Source organism: Mytilus californianus, unplaced genomic scaffold (assembly GCF_021869535.1).
Source record: "Mytilus californianus isolate M0D057914Y unplaced genomic scaffold, xbMytCali1.0.p SCAF_1, whole genome shotgun sequence".
Lineage (NCBI taxonomy): Eukaryota > Metazoa > Mollusca > Bivalvia > Mytilida > Mytilidae > Mytilus > Mytilus californianus.
The window spans coordinates 45,048,399-45,064,381 of NW_026262581.1; the positions used below are offsets into that span (position 1 = coordinate 45,048,399).

Genomic DNA, 15,983 nt, shown 5'->3' on the forward strand with positions numbered 1-15,983 from the left:
TTACACCGCTGTCCCAGGTTATGGGGATGGTTGGGTGCCCTCTAACATGTTTAACCCCGCCACATTCTTTATGTGCCTGTCCCAAGTCAGGAGCCTGTGATTCAGTGGTTGTCGTTGGTTGCTGTATATCATATTTGTATTTCGTTCATTGTTTTTTTTTTTTACATAAATCAGGGCGTTAGTTTACTCGTTTGAATTGTTTTACATTTGTTATTTCGGGGCCTTTTATAGCCGACTATGCGTTATGGGTTTTGCTCATTGTTGAAGGCTGTATGGTGACCTATAGTTGTTAACTTCTATGTCATTTGGTCTCTGGTGGAGAGTTGTTTCATTGGCAATTATACCACATCTTCTTATTTTTATAGTAGGAAATTAGTAACAGAAATGAATATGTGAGTTTTAAGTTTTTGCAATGTTCAGCCTATAATTTTTCGCATAAAAAAACAATCACTTTAATCACTAAATTTACAGCATCTAAAAAACTAATTTGTTTCAGTTACATCAACCCATGTCCTATTTTCCCCCAATATACATGTACCAGTATATGGAACTTAAGAGTCAGAAATAATTATCTCCCTTTACTAACTTTATTAATAATGCTTTCCATTCCTTCAAGCTGATTAGTAACCTCCAATTTCTGACTGATCAGTATCTCTTTAGCTTCAAGTAGTTCTGTTACTTCCTGCAAAAGCAAAATATTTAAAAGAATTAACACAGAAAAACTTCAAAATAAAATAAGTGCAATGTCCAAACTATCAATAAACAGTTACATATTGACAACTTCTGATAATACAGACAGTTTTCTTATGTCTATGTATAACAAACATCTATATAAGCTGTCTTACTAAATATATCCAGTTTAAATTATCAATCAATTCAATAAAGAATTCATTTCTTATCAATAACTCTTTTGTTTAATTATACTAATTATATACTTATAGAATTGTAGAGCATGATTCCCAATCCAAGAAGGGAAAAATTTCTAAATATTTTTGTTTACTTCAAGGATTAAGGAATAATGTCTCAGATAGAAATAAATATAATGCTCAAAACACATCAACTTCTTTGAATAGCAATTAATGATTTATCAAGTCATTATTTTTATCAAACTGAAAATCAAATAGTCAATTACAGAACTTTGAGAATGATTGCCTATAATCGTATTGAAAAATAACAATGACTTCTACCTTCTTTCTTTCCTCTTTCTCAGTTTCTAGTGCTGATTTTAGCTGACCAATTTCCTTCTCATAGGAGTCATTTTCTGCTTTGGTTTCAGTGTACTTTTTCTCTAACTCTTGGAATTGGGCATCCAAAGTATCCTACAATTAAATTAAAGATTTTCATTTTTTAAACTGCTGCTGAGGAACACTATAATCTTGAAAACTTAACATTGATCAAGAACCATGAAAATCAAGTCACGGTCAAGGTCAGATGAATTATGTCAGCAGACATGTACACCTTTGCACTAACATAAATGACCTCATACTTATTCTATCTTCAAAACTGATCTAAAGACAAAAATTTTTAATTTGACCAATAAACCGTGAAAATGAAATGAAGGTCAAATAAGTCAGGCAAACATTTTCCTATAACTATCAATCTATACACCAAATGTAGTTTTTCCATAACTTTTAAAAAGTATCTGGGGAAACTGCCATCATCACAAAACATTTAACAATGCACCTAAAGCAGAGGTCAAGTGAACTCTGTCTGACAGACATGTTTACCTTGCAATGAATCTTTAGACCATATAATAGTCAAATTTCTTATGATAATTGCAAAAATTATGTGATAAAAAAAACAATAGTTGTTATGCAGTCAATTAATCCTAAACATGAGGTAAAGGACAACAGACCCTAAGTACTGGTTTAATGGACCTAAAGCTGTAAATTACTGAGCACACACTGGTTCAATGGACCTAAAGCTGTAAATTACTGAGCACACACTGGTTCAATGGACCTAAAGCTGTAAATTACAAAGCAGAAATCTAACTTATTACATTTTATTTACCTTGTACAGTTGTAATTCTTCTCTCTTTGATTTGTTTTCTGCTAATTCTTTGTCTAGTTCAACCATCTGTGTATTCATAGCATTTCTTACCTTAAAAGTTACAAATATATAATGACTTACTCACAAGAAAGATATTGAATAATAAACTGTTAACACAGAGATATGTCTTGCCTCTTTGTAATTTTGATAATGCAAATGTTGAAATTAAAATAGCAATACTTTAACATGTAAGTTATGCAAATATTCAAAGTCAATGAAGCATGACTGAAGGTACATGACTAAACAATCTCCTTGGAAATGAGATGTGCCAATGCTAATATAACTGCATACCAAATACCATTGACCTATCATAAGTCTTCCTTTTAAACAAATCTAGCCACAAACATTAACTTGTAAACTATGTAAAAGTTTCAAAGTCAATGAACCATGATGAGGGGGTGGGGCTATATAATCTCCATGGAAACGAGACTTGCAAATGCCAATAAATTTGCAAACCAAATATCACTGACTTCATCTAAAACTGATCTAATCACAAACTAATACATGTAAACTAAGCAAAAAGTTCAAAGTCAATAGACCCTGACTAAGGGGGTGGAGCCAAAAAATCTCCATGGAAATGAGATATGCCAATGTTTATACAACTGCATACCAAATATCATTGACCTACCACTAGTGGTTCCCCATAAACTGACCTAATAACAAACTAATACATGTAAACTAAGCAAAAGTTTCAGTCAAAAGACCATGACTGAGGGGGCAGGGCCAAATAATCTCCATGGAAATGAGATGTGCCAATGCTAATACAACTGCATACAAAATATCATTGACCTACCACTAGTGGTTCACCATAAACTAGACCTAATCACAAACTAATACATTGTTGACGCCCGCCACCCCAGCCGCCAGAAACAGCATACCTCTGTCTCGCTTTTTGACTCCGTCAAGGTGAGACAAAAAGGGAAGGGGTAAGTTTATGTATCAAGCTTCCTGATTTTCTTCAAAATCATTAAATATCAAATTTCAGGTAATTGCACACTATAATACTAATAGCTTGAAAGTCGCTAACCAACATAAGATGTTGGTAAGCAGTTCTTGTGCCAAGAATAAAGTTGTTGTCCACATGAAGATTTGGTGTCATCTAAACATATCTGATAAGTAATACAGCTCTTCAAAGGAACATATTATATCATTTATCAATATTCAACCATGGGTTTGATTTCCGTCCAGTCAAACCTAAGACTTTAAAAATGGTATTTGCTGCTTCTCCACTAAGAATGTGGCATTAAGAAGTTAGAGCACTGGTCAACTCAGAGTCAGAATAATATGTATGGGTAGGGTGACATGTTTTCCTTGTTACCTTGTGAACTAGCAAATTAAAATCAAGCTCAGCTTGTCGGTCTAGTACAAAGTAGATTTTATATTCATATCGCATTAATATGTTCTGGTCCTGAATATGCATTTAATTTGCTGCTGGATGTTAAACAGCCATCCATCATCATCATGCCATCACAATTAAATAAAGCTACTACCTGCTAATGGATAAAACATAAAAATTCATTTCAATCCAATGTAAACTATATGAGGTTTTGTGGTGACTTAGTTTTCCTACAGAAATATATATATATAGAGATAAGACAAAGCAATATGTCTATAAAATATAATATGGGAAGGACATTTTTTCTTTTTTTAGGAAAAGAAAAAAAAATGTTCTTTGTTTCTGAAAATAACATTTCTTACTTCACTAAGCTCATCAAATGAGTTATTAAGTTCAGTTTCTCTTTCCTTCGCCCTTTCTAATTCAGATTCCAAAGTTGTACATTTTTCTTTCAATTCTGTAACCGATGCTGCTTCTGTTTGTAAGTTTGTTTCTATGGATTCTAACTTCTCTGTCAAAGCCTACAAAATTGAAAACGAAATATCTAAATTGGTTAAAACATTTATTGATAAAAATAATTGCGCAAGAAGGAAAATATGTAATTTGCCTCTGTTGAATCCATATAAGATGTCTTCTACATATTTATAGATCCCTGGCTTTCGACTGTATGAGTTTGAGCATTCCTGATGAAGGTAAATCCAGAAAAGCTCCTCGGACACACAAAGTTTTATCTTCAATTTGTGATTTTTCCTATATAAAATAAAAAAATTTCATTTCTACTGTAAATTCAGAAATTATTGCGTGCATTTATTATTGCGATTTTGAAGAATGGACAAAAATGCGAGATTAATTATTGCAATTTCAAGAAAATCTGCATTAAGACATATGTACCAGATATCAGAATGCGATTTCATATTATTGCGATCCTCACCCAATCGCATTATTCGCAATAATAAAAACCTCGCAATAATTTCTGAATTTACAGTATTTAAAAGTACTGTGGATTCATTTATTTTCGTGGGTACCAATTTTCATGGATTGAGGAAAACTTGCATTTCGTGCATACATTCTTTTGGAAAATTTGTAATTGGTGGAACAATTAAATTTGTGGTTCCCCTGTACCCACGAAATTCACGAAAATTGGTTTCCAACGAATATTAATGAATCCAAAGTAGTCAAAAGAGTAATTTTTAAGTACATGTGAACTGCCACGTCTCGAGGTAAAAAATCTGGAGTTATTTTAAATGGTCTTTCTTCTGCAAATACCAAGTACCAGCTCAAAATCGAAAATATGATAAACACAATCTCTGGTTGAAAATTACATATCTCCGGCCAACAGCATAGAATGTTGTTGAATGTATAAAATTTATGTCTAAGTATTTATATGTAATATGATTACAGATTTTTCATCATGAAAAATCATTTTCATGATCTGAAAGAAGAAAAACATAAGTCAATTTTAAAATACCTTATTTTGTTGTTGAAGATTATCTATCTCATCAACTTTCTCTTGGATCATTCCTTGCAACTGCTGTTCTTTAAGAGTTATCTGCTCTTTCTAAAATCAAAAGGTGTCAAAAGTTGTTATTTGACAAAACACACAAGACTCCCACACCCTGATTTAAACAGCACATAATTTTTCAAAATAGAAATCCATAAAAAATTAACACAACCACTCATTTAATGCACAATACTAATGTCAAAGGAGTAGGTTTGATAAGGCCCTAAAATGGCCCCTTATTTTAGCTTAAATTTCAAATTAGGATTTAGTGACCAATATGAAAATGAATCATAGCTAATACAGTGACTAGATAGGAAATAAGCCTTCTGTTGAAAATTTATGTACCTGCGTTTTATTTATGACGTCACAAATAGTGCTCATTTTGATTTTCCACGAAAAAATCAATAAAAATGCGTAGATTTCCATTGATTAATGGACAGGAAACATAGAGCACATACTTTGACAAGAAAGATCTTTTAGAAAATGTTTGTAAAGACATTTTACATGCCCAACTTGAATATCTAGTTTGTCGACGTCTGCGCTCTATGTTTCCTGGTCCTAAATTTGGTTGAAATCTGGCCAATTTTGTCAAATTTCGCAAAAACTCTTATCTTGACCTATTTGGGATGTAAAAATCAACGTTTTAGAATAAAACTTTGACACAAATAATTCTATTTAACTTTCTCACATGTCTTTAAGTCAACTTAAAACATTTTTTATCTTGTAACATTGAACTTTATAATCGGGGCCAAATATGGCCCGTACCTAACTTACTCCTTTAATCTCAACGATTCAGATGTTGAAGTTGTGAGTATTGGTATCTTCTTGATACAGTATCAGTAAAAAGGATAAATGCAAAACATTATTATTCAAAATATTTATATAAAGCTTAGCAAAATATTGAATGGCATACAGCAAGAGTAAACCATTAAAAAAGTTGTCACACACTAAAACTCCCAATGGAGAAAGTTTGCAGATAAACTAAAGTGTTTTTGAAGGATTTATAACAGCTACTAGAAAATGTAGAAAATATTTTATTACATATATTATGTAACATACATTTTTTTTTATAAATCGTATCTATTACTTTTCTTCTACATTAATTCTATGAATGGTTATGAATTATTTATGTAAATAAATACAATTTACCCCTGGTCTTTACAAACTTCTTCACACTAATTCCAGAAAAAAAAAATGTCCCCCATTCTTTTATTATATACATTTGTACATTTAATAAAATCTTACAAACTATTATCAAATTAATGACAATGAAGTGAATACATATAGATTATTCTCCTACTGTTGTGAGTTAATTACAATATTTCTTTAAGAAGGAGAGTTAGTCTTAAAATGTCAACTCCCCAGTGTTAATATACAGTAACTCATAAGTAAAGAGTGGGAGACTTTTTGTGTAAAACCTCATGACTGGATAGTGCCGGCTGCTGGAATGTTAGATTGACCTCATTTGAGGATAACATTTTATTCAATAAAGATGAGTATCTAGGAATACAATAACAAAGACAATATTATTAGTCATTGTATAAATAAACCCTTTAGTTGAATTTATATAGAAAGCTGATCCTTTTTGTAATAACAAGAATGTGTCCATAGTACACGGATGCCCCACTCGCACTATCATTTTCTATGTTCAGTGGACCGTGCAATTGGGGTCAAAACTCTAATTTGGCATTAAAATTTGAAAGATCATATCATAGGGAACATTTGTACTAAGTTTCAAGTTGATTGGACTTCAACTTCATCAAAAACTACCTTGACCAAAAACTTTAACCAAAAACTTAAACCTGAAGAGGGACAGACGGACGGATGAACGAACGGACGCACAGACCAAAAAACATTATGACCCTAGGTGGGGCATAAAAATATTTAGTATAAACCTCAGACCTGAACTTCTAATTTCTCTGTAGTATCTGACAGTTGTGATTTTAATTCTTCAACTTGTTTTTCTGCAGTTGATTTTTCTGTTATTAACTCTGCGATCTGAAACAAAATTTCAATTTTACTCATTTCGAAACGTTTTTTAATTCATTTAAACAAATCGCTTAATAAATCTCTTCCGTTTTAATTCTTAACTTAAAGACATATTTTTTAATTTTAAGAAACACATTGTATTCTATTAACAGAGAGTTTTACCCAGACATAAAGAGTCTTTAAAAACCATGCATTTTCAATAAAACTATTCTATGTGAAAGTGTTAGAAACACAACCAAAGGGTCAGGGCTAACATATATATATATATATATTGTTACTATAAACCTGCCTCATTGTTTCTATAAGCAAACACAATGTACATATAAAGAAAGCAATCTCATATTTAATTTTAAACAATCAGTTTACACTAGATAGCTAGAAAAGATACTATTCAACATTATCTTCAAATAATTCCATACTTACTTGAGATTTCATTGTATTCTCTGAGCCCATTGTAGCAGTCAAAGTATCCTGAGAAAGGAAATGTATTTTTTTTTCTGATTGTCATAAAATAATTGTTGTCATTAGCAGTAAAAAAAATATTAAATTTCTGTAAAGTAATATATGAAAATATGAGATATTTGGTAAGTCATGATGTGACAGCAACCCAACTAAACAAAAAAAAACAAGACAACTTGATCCCAGATGACATAATGATGGGTTATATTAATACATGATCTTCATCATTACACTGGGTTTAATACATGTACGGGTTCAAAAAAATATCATTGCATTACATGTATTTATTTTCTTGCATTTTCAATTTTAGGTTTCCAGAAATTCATCAAATCTGTATTGATAAGGAAGTTCATATCATGTTAACAGTGTGTTTTTCTTAAGAACTGATGGTAAAGTATAAATCTAAGTCAATCTCACACTCAAATTTTCAAATCAATTCTTTAGATCTTTCAAAATTTAACAGTTAATGCTAACAACTGTTCCAGAGAACTTTTTTTTTAAGTCTTAAAAGACTCTTATATTTTAACTGTAGGTAATAGTGTGAAAAATTCCACAAAAAAATAACCAGATCTTTGTCCCAGTTACATCTGACTTTTTTTATTTTCACCTAAATTTTTATTCAAAAATTTTGAAAAAATTAAAATTGAATCGATTTTTTTGTTAGAAAATTGTTCAACGCATGCAAAATTAATTGTTGTAAATCATGAAAACCATAATTATTTATGACTCACCTTTTCATTCTGTAACTGTGTATTCAGTTCGTCTATCTGTGAAGTCAGTGATGTTATCTTGTCATTCAATTCATTTTTACTTCTCTCAAAAGAATCATTTGCCTCAGACTGAAAAGTGAAATGTTAAGCATTAAACAAAGACTAATTTATATAAATTATGATATTGGACCATATATAGTTTATAAAGTATCTACATTTCTACCCTGATGTACTGTTATTACACTGATATTCAAAAACTTTGTTTTGTATTTGAACTAAAAAAAAATTGTAAAGGGCTCCACAGGACCCTGTGTCTCCGCTACAGTTGCTGTTGTCAGTGTAAAAGTGTTGACTGCGACAAAAATTTAGCCTACATGTATTTATCAGTTAATACGAAAAAAAAGATTTTCAATCTATTTTTTTTCTTACAATTATGATTACCCAATCCCTGCCTTTGGTGTTTTTGTAAAATGTTTGTGTGTGTGTGAAAGTCATAACCTAAATCAGGTAATTTCAAAGAACAGGCAATACCATTGGATATTCCCTTTTTATAAACACGGAGCACATAATAACCATGCCTGTTAAAATAGATCTCTAACATTCAAGGTCAACCATGTGTATCAATTGCAACAATTACACAGCAATGCTGAAATTTGGATGAGAATGACAATTGCTATCACAGAAATATATCAAATCATAAGTAACATTCATAACACTGCCTCTGGGACTCTGTAATTATCATAAACAACTTATCTATGATTTCAGTGATGTGGCAGCATCTCTGAGTCATCATACATGAAAAGCAACCATATTTGAGTCATGGTCTGAGGACACAGTTATTGTTTTTGATTTTCGTTGTCTACAAATATAGTCCCTAGTGTGGACAGTTTATATCTTGCATATTTTTTTCATACACTTTCCAAATTTATTTATTTATATTTTATGCATGAAATATTATGCAGAGGGATGAAATTACATGCTAAAATAAAATGCTTCGCTGGGCGCAGCTTGATACGACCGCAGAGGTCGAACCCTGAACAGTTGGGGCAAGTATGGACACAACATTCAAGCTTGATACAGCTCTGAATTTGGATTGTGATTAAATATTTGACACAGCATAGGTTTCTGACACAGAAAGAATGTGGTCTAAGAACTTGAATTTTTTTAATTTACCTATTATGGTCCAATGTCAAAAATCAAAATACATGGTTAGATTCAGCATATCAAAGAACCCCATATATTCAATTTTTGTTGAAATCAAACAAAGTTTAATTTTGGACCCCAACTTGGACAAACTTGAAAACTGGGCCCATAATCAAAAATCTAAACACATGTTTAGATTCAGCATATCAAAGTACCCCAAGAATTCAATTTTTGTTAAAATCAAACTAAGTTTAATTTTGGACCCTTTGGACCTTAATGTAGACCAATTTAAAAAACGGGACCCAAAATTAAAAATCTAAAAACACGGTAAGATTTGGCATATCAAAGAACCCCAATAATTCAATTTTTGATGAAATCAAACAAAGTTTAATTTTGGACCCTTTTGACCTCAATATGAACCAATTTAATAGCGGGCCCACAAATAAAAAATCTAAATACATGGTAAGATTCAGCATATCAAAGAACCCCATATATTCAATTTTTGTTGAAATCAAACAAAGTTTAATTTTGGACCCCAATTTGGACCAACTTGAAAACTGGGCCAAAAATCTAAAATCTAAATACATGTTTAGATTCAGCATATCAAAGAACCCCATATATTCAATTTTTGTTGAAATCAAACAAAGTTTAATTTTGGACCCCAACTTGGACCAACTTGAAAACTGGGCCCATAATCAAAAATCTAAACACATGTTTAGATTCAGCTCACAAAGAACCCCAAGAATTCAATTTTTGTTAAAATCAAACTAAGTTTAATTTTGGACCCTTTGGACCTTAATGTAGACCAATTTAAAAAATGGGACCCAAAATTAAAAATCTAAATACACAGTTAGATTTGGCATATCAAAGAACCCCAATAATTCAATTTTTGATGAAATCAAACAAAGTTTAATTTTGGACCCTTTTGACCTCAATATGAACCAATTTGATAGCGGGGTCCACAAATAAAAAATCTAAATACATGGTTAGATTCAGCATATCAAAGAACCCCATATATTCAATTTTTGTTGAAATCAAACAAAGTTTAATTTGTACCCCAATTTGGACCAACTTGAAAACTGGGCCAAAAATCAAAAATCTAAATACATGTTTAGATTCAGCATATCAAAGAACCCCATATATTCAATTTTTGTTAAAATCAAACAAAGTTTAATTTTGGACCCTTTGGACCTTAATGTAGACCAATTTGAAAACTGGACCCAAAATTAAAAATCTAAATACACGGTTAGATTCGGCATAACAAATAAATAAATGTGGTCAAAGATTTTACAAATCTCATGCGCCATACTGGTCTTCCTTTATAAATATGCATTTCTTTAAACATAATTTAAAAGCAGTGTAAGGGAAGTAACCAAAACGTTGTATTTGGATTACCTCCCTTACACTGTTTTAAATTATCTTAATTGTTCATTAACCATTACTTTATACATAATTTAAAAGCAGTGTAAGGGAGATAATTTCAATGATGTATTTGATTTATCTCCCTTACACTGCTTTAAATTATGTTTTGTACTAAAGTATTTGTCCATTAATGAGGACAACCTTGTTTTCCCCTCTTTTTTGCCCCTTATTCTTAAACGGTTTGAGCAATAACCCCCCAAAGCAAATCCTAACCATCCCTTTGTGGTATGGAAACTTGTAGTATAATTTCAGAGAGATCCATACACCGTTCCACAGTTATTGTCTGGAAACTAGAAAATGCTTATTTTTGGCCCCTTTTTGGCCCCTAATTCCTTAACTGTTGGTACCATAACCCCCAAAATCAATCCCCACCTTCCTTTTGTGGTTTTGAACCTTATGGTAAAACTAAAGTTAGAGTGCGAAAACTAATGCGTCTTCGGACGACGACGCCGGATGACGACGACGACGACGCCAACGTCATACCAATATACGACCACAAAAATTTTTTTGCGGTCGTATAAAAATTCAGGTGTAAAGTAGTGATTTGGTACAGTTAAAAAAGGTAAAAAATTAGTATGTTTGAAGCTGTCAAGCTGAATTACTGTGGATTCATTTATTTTCGTGGATGAAGGAAAACTTACACGTTCGTGGATATATAATTTCGTGGTTTTGCCGAAGTCTGCATACAAGCCTATAGAATATTTGTTTTCCGTTGAACATTTAATGTCGTGGTTCACCTGTACCCACGAAAATTGGTCTCCCACGAATAATAACGAATCCACAGTATAGACTCCCTTAACATAGAATTGTCCTTATTTTGAGTTCGAGCTGGTAGACTATTCTATAATTTTGATATTATTTGTCCCAAAAGTATACTGTATTTACACTGCAGAAATATTTTTGAGATAGAGCAGGTGCAATTTTTTTAATTTGAATTTATTGTCTTAAAGAAATGCACTACAAAATAAATGTGTTTTTGGGCCTCATGGACAGACAAGACCAAGGATATAGAAAATTTGGAGATGCAATAAGATTGCCAATGAGACAACTATCCAAGAGCGACCAAGTGATGTTGATGTAAGAAACTATAGGTCATCTGTATGGCCTTTAGCAATGAGCAAAATCCATATAGTGGAGTGAAAAATAAAGAAAAGGGCACTTAATTGTCGAGATTAATAATCCGTCATACCTGCAGGTTTAAAACAATACCATTGCAAAGTCAATACCTTTGTATTAAGATTTTGCCTGGTCATACAGTTTTTCTTTAGTGCAGTTCAGCTTTCTGACATGCTGTCATTAATTTTTCAGAATCTAAACTTTTTAAGCTTATCATTGTATAGTACGCAACTTTATCATTTAAATTGGCTATTTTGACAATATTTTGTATCTGGTTTTCTGCACATTTATATCATCATACAAAAACTGTCATTTACTTCCAGATTATCAATTTATGATATGAAAAGTCCACTTTAGTTGAGAGGAAAGAGTTTGTTGGTTTGAATCCAAATGAAATATTTCAATATCTACATTGTTTTTCTCTCAGGGCTGATATTAGATAACCTATTGTTATCTTATGATAAACTTAAGATTCACTCCTTTAGATGAAAGGAGTACATTTACATGGAGTACGAGACTTGACACCTACATAAGGATGTAGCAACATAACTGAAATATGTCAGTATTGCCTATCAATAAAAAGTTGGATCACAAGGACATAAAAGACATTAACATACAAAAACTGTACACACTTCAAAGTAGACATTTTAAAAAAAACAAAGGACTAAGTTACAAAAGAATATAAGTATATACAATACAATGAGAAAGTAAGATTGCATTAACATGGAGATGAGAAAGATGTTGTGGAATGGCTAAGAAACATGGAGATGTGAAAGATGTCATGGAATGGCTAAGCCACATTTAGCCAAAAGTGTAAGCCAAGGAAAGCTGCTCTTGTGTACTAAGCCCACTTATTTTCAGGGCCATTTAAAATGACCATTAAGCACACACATACCAAATAAAACGTATTTCAACAATGATTAATCTGTAGTTACTATTTAATTTTCACAAGAATGGTGTTCTTATAGGAGACTTGTTAGAGGAGTACTATTTTAGTACTTGATACTCTGTACTAATTACTAAGTGATACTTAGGTACTCAAGTGCTTGTTGACATCACTAATATTTTTATATGCGACTTTCTTTGCAGGCGAGTCAAAATTATCATACAAATTCAAGGGACCAAAAAAGTGACCCTCCCAATTTTTTTCTGTTTTTTTTTTTGCAAGGGAAATATTAGTTTCTGTCTATAAGTAATCAATTATGCCATCAGATTCACCACTTTGTCAATTTTATGCTTTGTATGCATTTTTGTATCTAAACCATGTGCAACAAAATGTTAAAATATTAATTTTCAATTTTGACCGCTTCCCTTTAAAGTTTGCAGGTCCAGGCCTAAGTGGCCAAGTGCTTTAAGTAGTTCCGCTGTTGTACCTGTCAATACTGAGGTTGTGAGTTCGAGCCCACACATAGCAGGTGCATTTTACTCAAATTTTAATTGACTAGGATTGCCAGTTTTCCTGCTGTAGGTTGTGGTTCTCTCTACCAATAAAAACTGGGTGCCACAAAATAGCCAATAGTGCTTTAAGGGGCGTTAAAACACCAATAAACTGCTTCGCCAAACGCAGCTGGATACAACCGCAGAGGTCTAACCCTGAACAGTTGGGGTAAAAATGGACACAATATTCAAGCTTGATACAGGTCTGAATTTGGATTGTAATTAAATATTTGACACATTATAGGTTTCTGACACAGAATAAATGTAGTCAAAGAACTTAAAATTGGTTATATGAATTGAATTTATATTCAATTGAAGATTTCTTGCTGTTGTGCAATACACTGTGCTGTTGTGCAATACACTGTGCTGATGTGCAATACTTAGTAAATCTGTTAAATAAATTGTGACCCCCAATTTTTCTTTGGAAAATTGACAATTTCTTAAATTTTGAGGGGAAAAAAATTGTCCCCCCCCCCCCTAAAAAAAATTATTTTTTTACCCCCCCCCCCCCCCTTTTTCCAAAAAAAAATAACATTTGAAGAAATTTTCTTTTTGTAAAATGTGGTACAATTTAAGAGACATCCATACACTTCAACACAAGTTCTGAAAACTAGAAAAATGCTTGTTTTAGACCCTTTTTGGTCCTTATTCCTGAACGGTTTTGGCAATTACCCCCAAAATGAATCCCAACCTTCTACTTGTGGTACTGAACCTTGTGGTACAATTTTAGAGCAATCAAAATACTTATACACAAGTTATTGTCCTGAAACTAGAAAAATGTTTATTTTGGGCCCCTTTTTGGCCCCTTATTCCTGAACGGTTGGGACCATCACCCCCAAAAACAATCCCAACCTTCCTCTTGTTGTATTGAACCTTTTGCTTAAATTTCATAGAGATCCATACACTTAAACTAAAGTTATTGCCCTAAACCAAATGTTTTCGGACAACGACGACGTGATAGCAATATACCACCCCGTATATTGCGGTCGTATAAAAATCAGTCAATCAATCAATCAATCAGTGTAGATGTCTGAAATTTGACCATCATAAATTTAGTACTCTTGAATTCACAAATGACTGTAGATTCAGAAAACATAAACTTGAAAGATAAATCAAGATTTTATTTTAGTTTTTTTCAGTCAGAAGTTGTGTTGGTAAACTTTTTTGGAGTAGTATATATAATTTACAAATTTGAAATAGACTATAAATTTTTTACTTATTGAAAATTTACTATCAACTTTGGATTTCCATTTATCTTTGTAAAAAAAGGAATCATGAATTTGAAACTCAACTTGGCTTAAAGTTTATACTTGGTGAATAAGGTATTTATATAGCTCAATTAGAATTAAATTTTATGTTTGTTAAATATTTACTTATTTATGAATTTTTCTTTTCAAGTTTAAGATTCAAATGGAAAAAGTTGAGAATTTCGAAACATTTAACTTGGATAAGACTTTATCCTAGTTGACATATATTTTAATATGGTCTTTCCTGCTTTTGTGGAAAGACCTCTTGAATTTATTCTGATTATAAGGTCGTTCAACCCTTCTGAGAAAAGACCTTTTAATTTTGTTTTGATTATTTTTTTCTCCTTTTACCCCACATTTGTTTCATAAATGTCGCTTTTGTTTTGCAACATACCAATAAGATAGCATCTGCGAAGATGTATAAATAACAGCCTCCATAAATATTTTTTTTAATATTTCTGTAATGTTTGTGTGTTTGAAAGTGAGCACCATGAGTACTTCTATCAACTGACAATTTCAAAGAACAGATACCATTGGAAATCCCTTTTTTATGCACATGGAGAATACATTAACCATGCCTGTAAAAATATGTCCCTAATATTCAAGGTCAATCATGTGTATCAATGGAAACAATTACACAGCAATGCTGAGCTTTGGATGTAAGCACTAATTGATCAGTCCTGCCACATATTTAACAATATAAGGCAGGTAAATAGTAAAAACTATATACACCTGTTGACTGGATATGAGGGGAAAAGCATGTGTGTTGTCCCTGTGATGCAAACTATAGCTTGAGTCAAAACAGAGGGCAAGAGTTGTTTTTGGAAGGCACAACAAACTGGCTATTCCCTCATACCCAGTCATTTAGTGTTTTATTAAAACGTATAGGACAATTATTAAAATAAATCTATACACACCACCTGGCAAAAAAAAAATAAGCACATAATGTATGAATTGGCATTTTTTGTCCTTGTAGTCATTCTTAATGTTTGACATCAAAACCATGGATTCTTATGTTAAAATCTGTATGCATATAATGGGTGTTTACTAAAAATATATATCCCAAAGTATTGGGGCACAGATGAGGAAGACAACCATAACATTTGTTATGTTATAGTTTTGGAATTATCTCATTTTTCATGTAGATTATTTTTGTTTATGTTTTAAATTACTTCTGATGTAATAACCGATAATAGCATAGGATCAGATTCCCCTATGTTACACGTTATCTAATGAGATGCAGATTTTATAGATATTCTTATCTCTGAAAACCCAGATGTTGCGGACAAACACTCAGCATGATTGTATTACTTATAACATGTACAGCAGTAATGCATATCAATTTGTAAAATTGGAAAGTAAACAATTACATTGTGTTTATATAACTTTATTAATATATAATAATAAATAAATTAATAAAAAATCTAAAAAAATGTACAGTTGAATAAATTTTCAGTGTTTTATTTTAATTAAGCATACTTATATTATCAATCTTAACAAATTTTTCCTTATTCTAATTTTCCCCTGTAGAGAACAGATTTTACTTTATTTTTTGTTGTTGTATTTTTACCTGC

The 15,983-nt window shown here is 31.7% G+C and overlaps 1 protein-coding gene across 4 annotated transcripts in view; it reads right to left on the reverse strand.

Annotated features, from left to right (window-relative positions):
• Positions 1-15,983, reverse strand: part of LOC127701605 (early endosome antigen 1-like) — a 93,895-nt gene that overhangs the window by 25,452 nt on the left and 52,460 nt on the right. For all 4 annotated transcript variants that reach the window (XM_052205594.1, XM_052205586.1, XM_052205577.1 and 1 more), the window contains 8 exons: positions 8,066-8,173; positions 7,299-7,346; positions 6,789-6,884; positions 4,854-4,943; positions 3,748-3,906; positions 2,011-2,100; positions 1,188-1,319; positions 587-682 (listed from right to left, as the gene is read on the reverse strand). In XM_052205594.1, the coding sequence (XP_052061554.1) occupies positions 587-682; positions 1,188-1,319; positions 2,011-2,100; positions 3,748-3,906; positions 4,854-4,943; positions 6,789-6,884; positions 7,299-7,346; positions 8,066-8,173 (819 nt within the window). The remainder of the gene's footprint in view (positions 1-586; positions 683-1,187; positions 1,320-2,010; positions 2,101-3,747; positions 3,907-4,853; positions 4,944-6,788; positions 6,885-7,298; positions 7,347-8,065; positions 8,174-15,983) is intronic.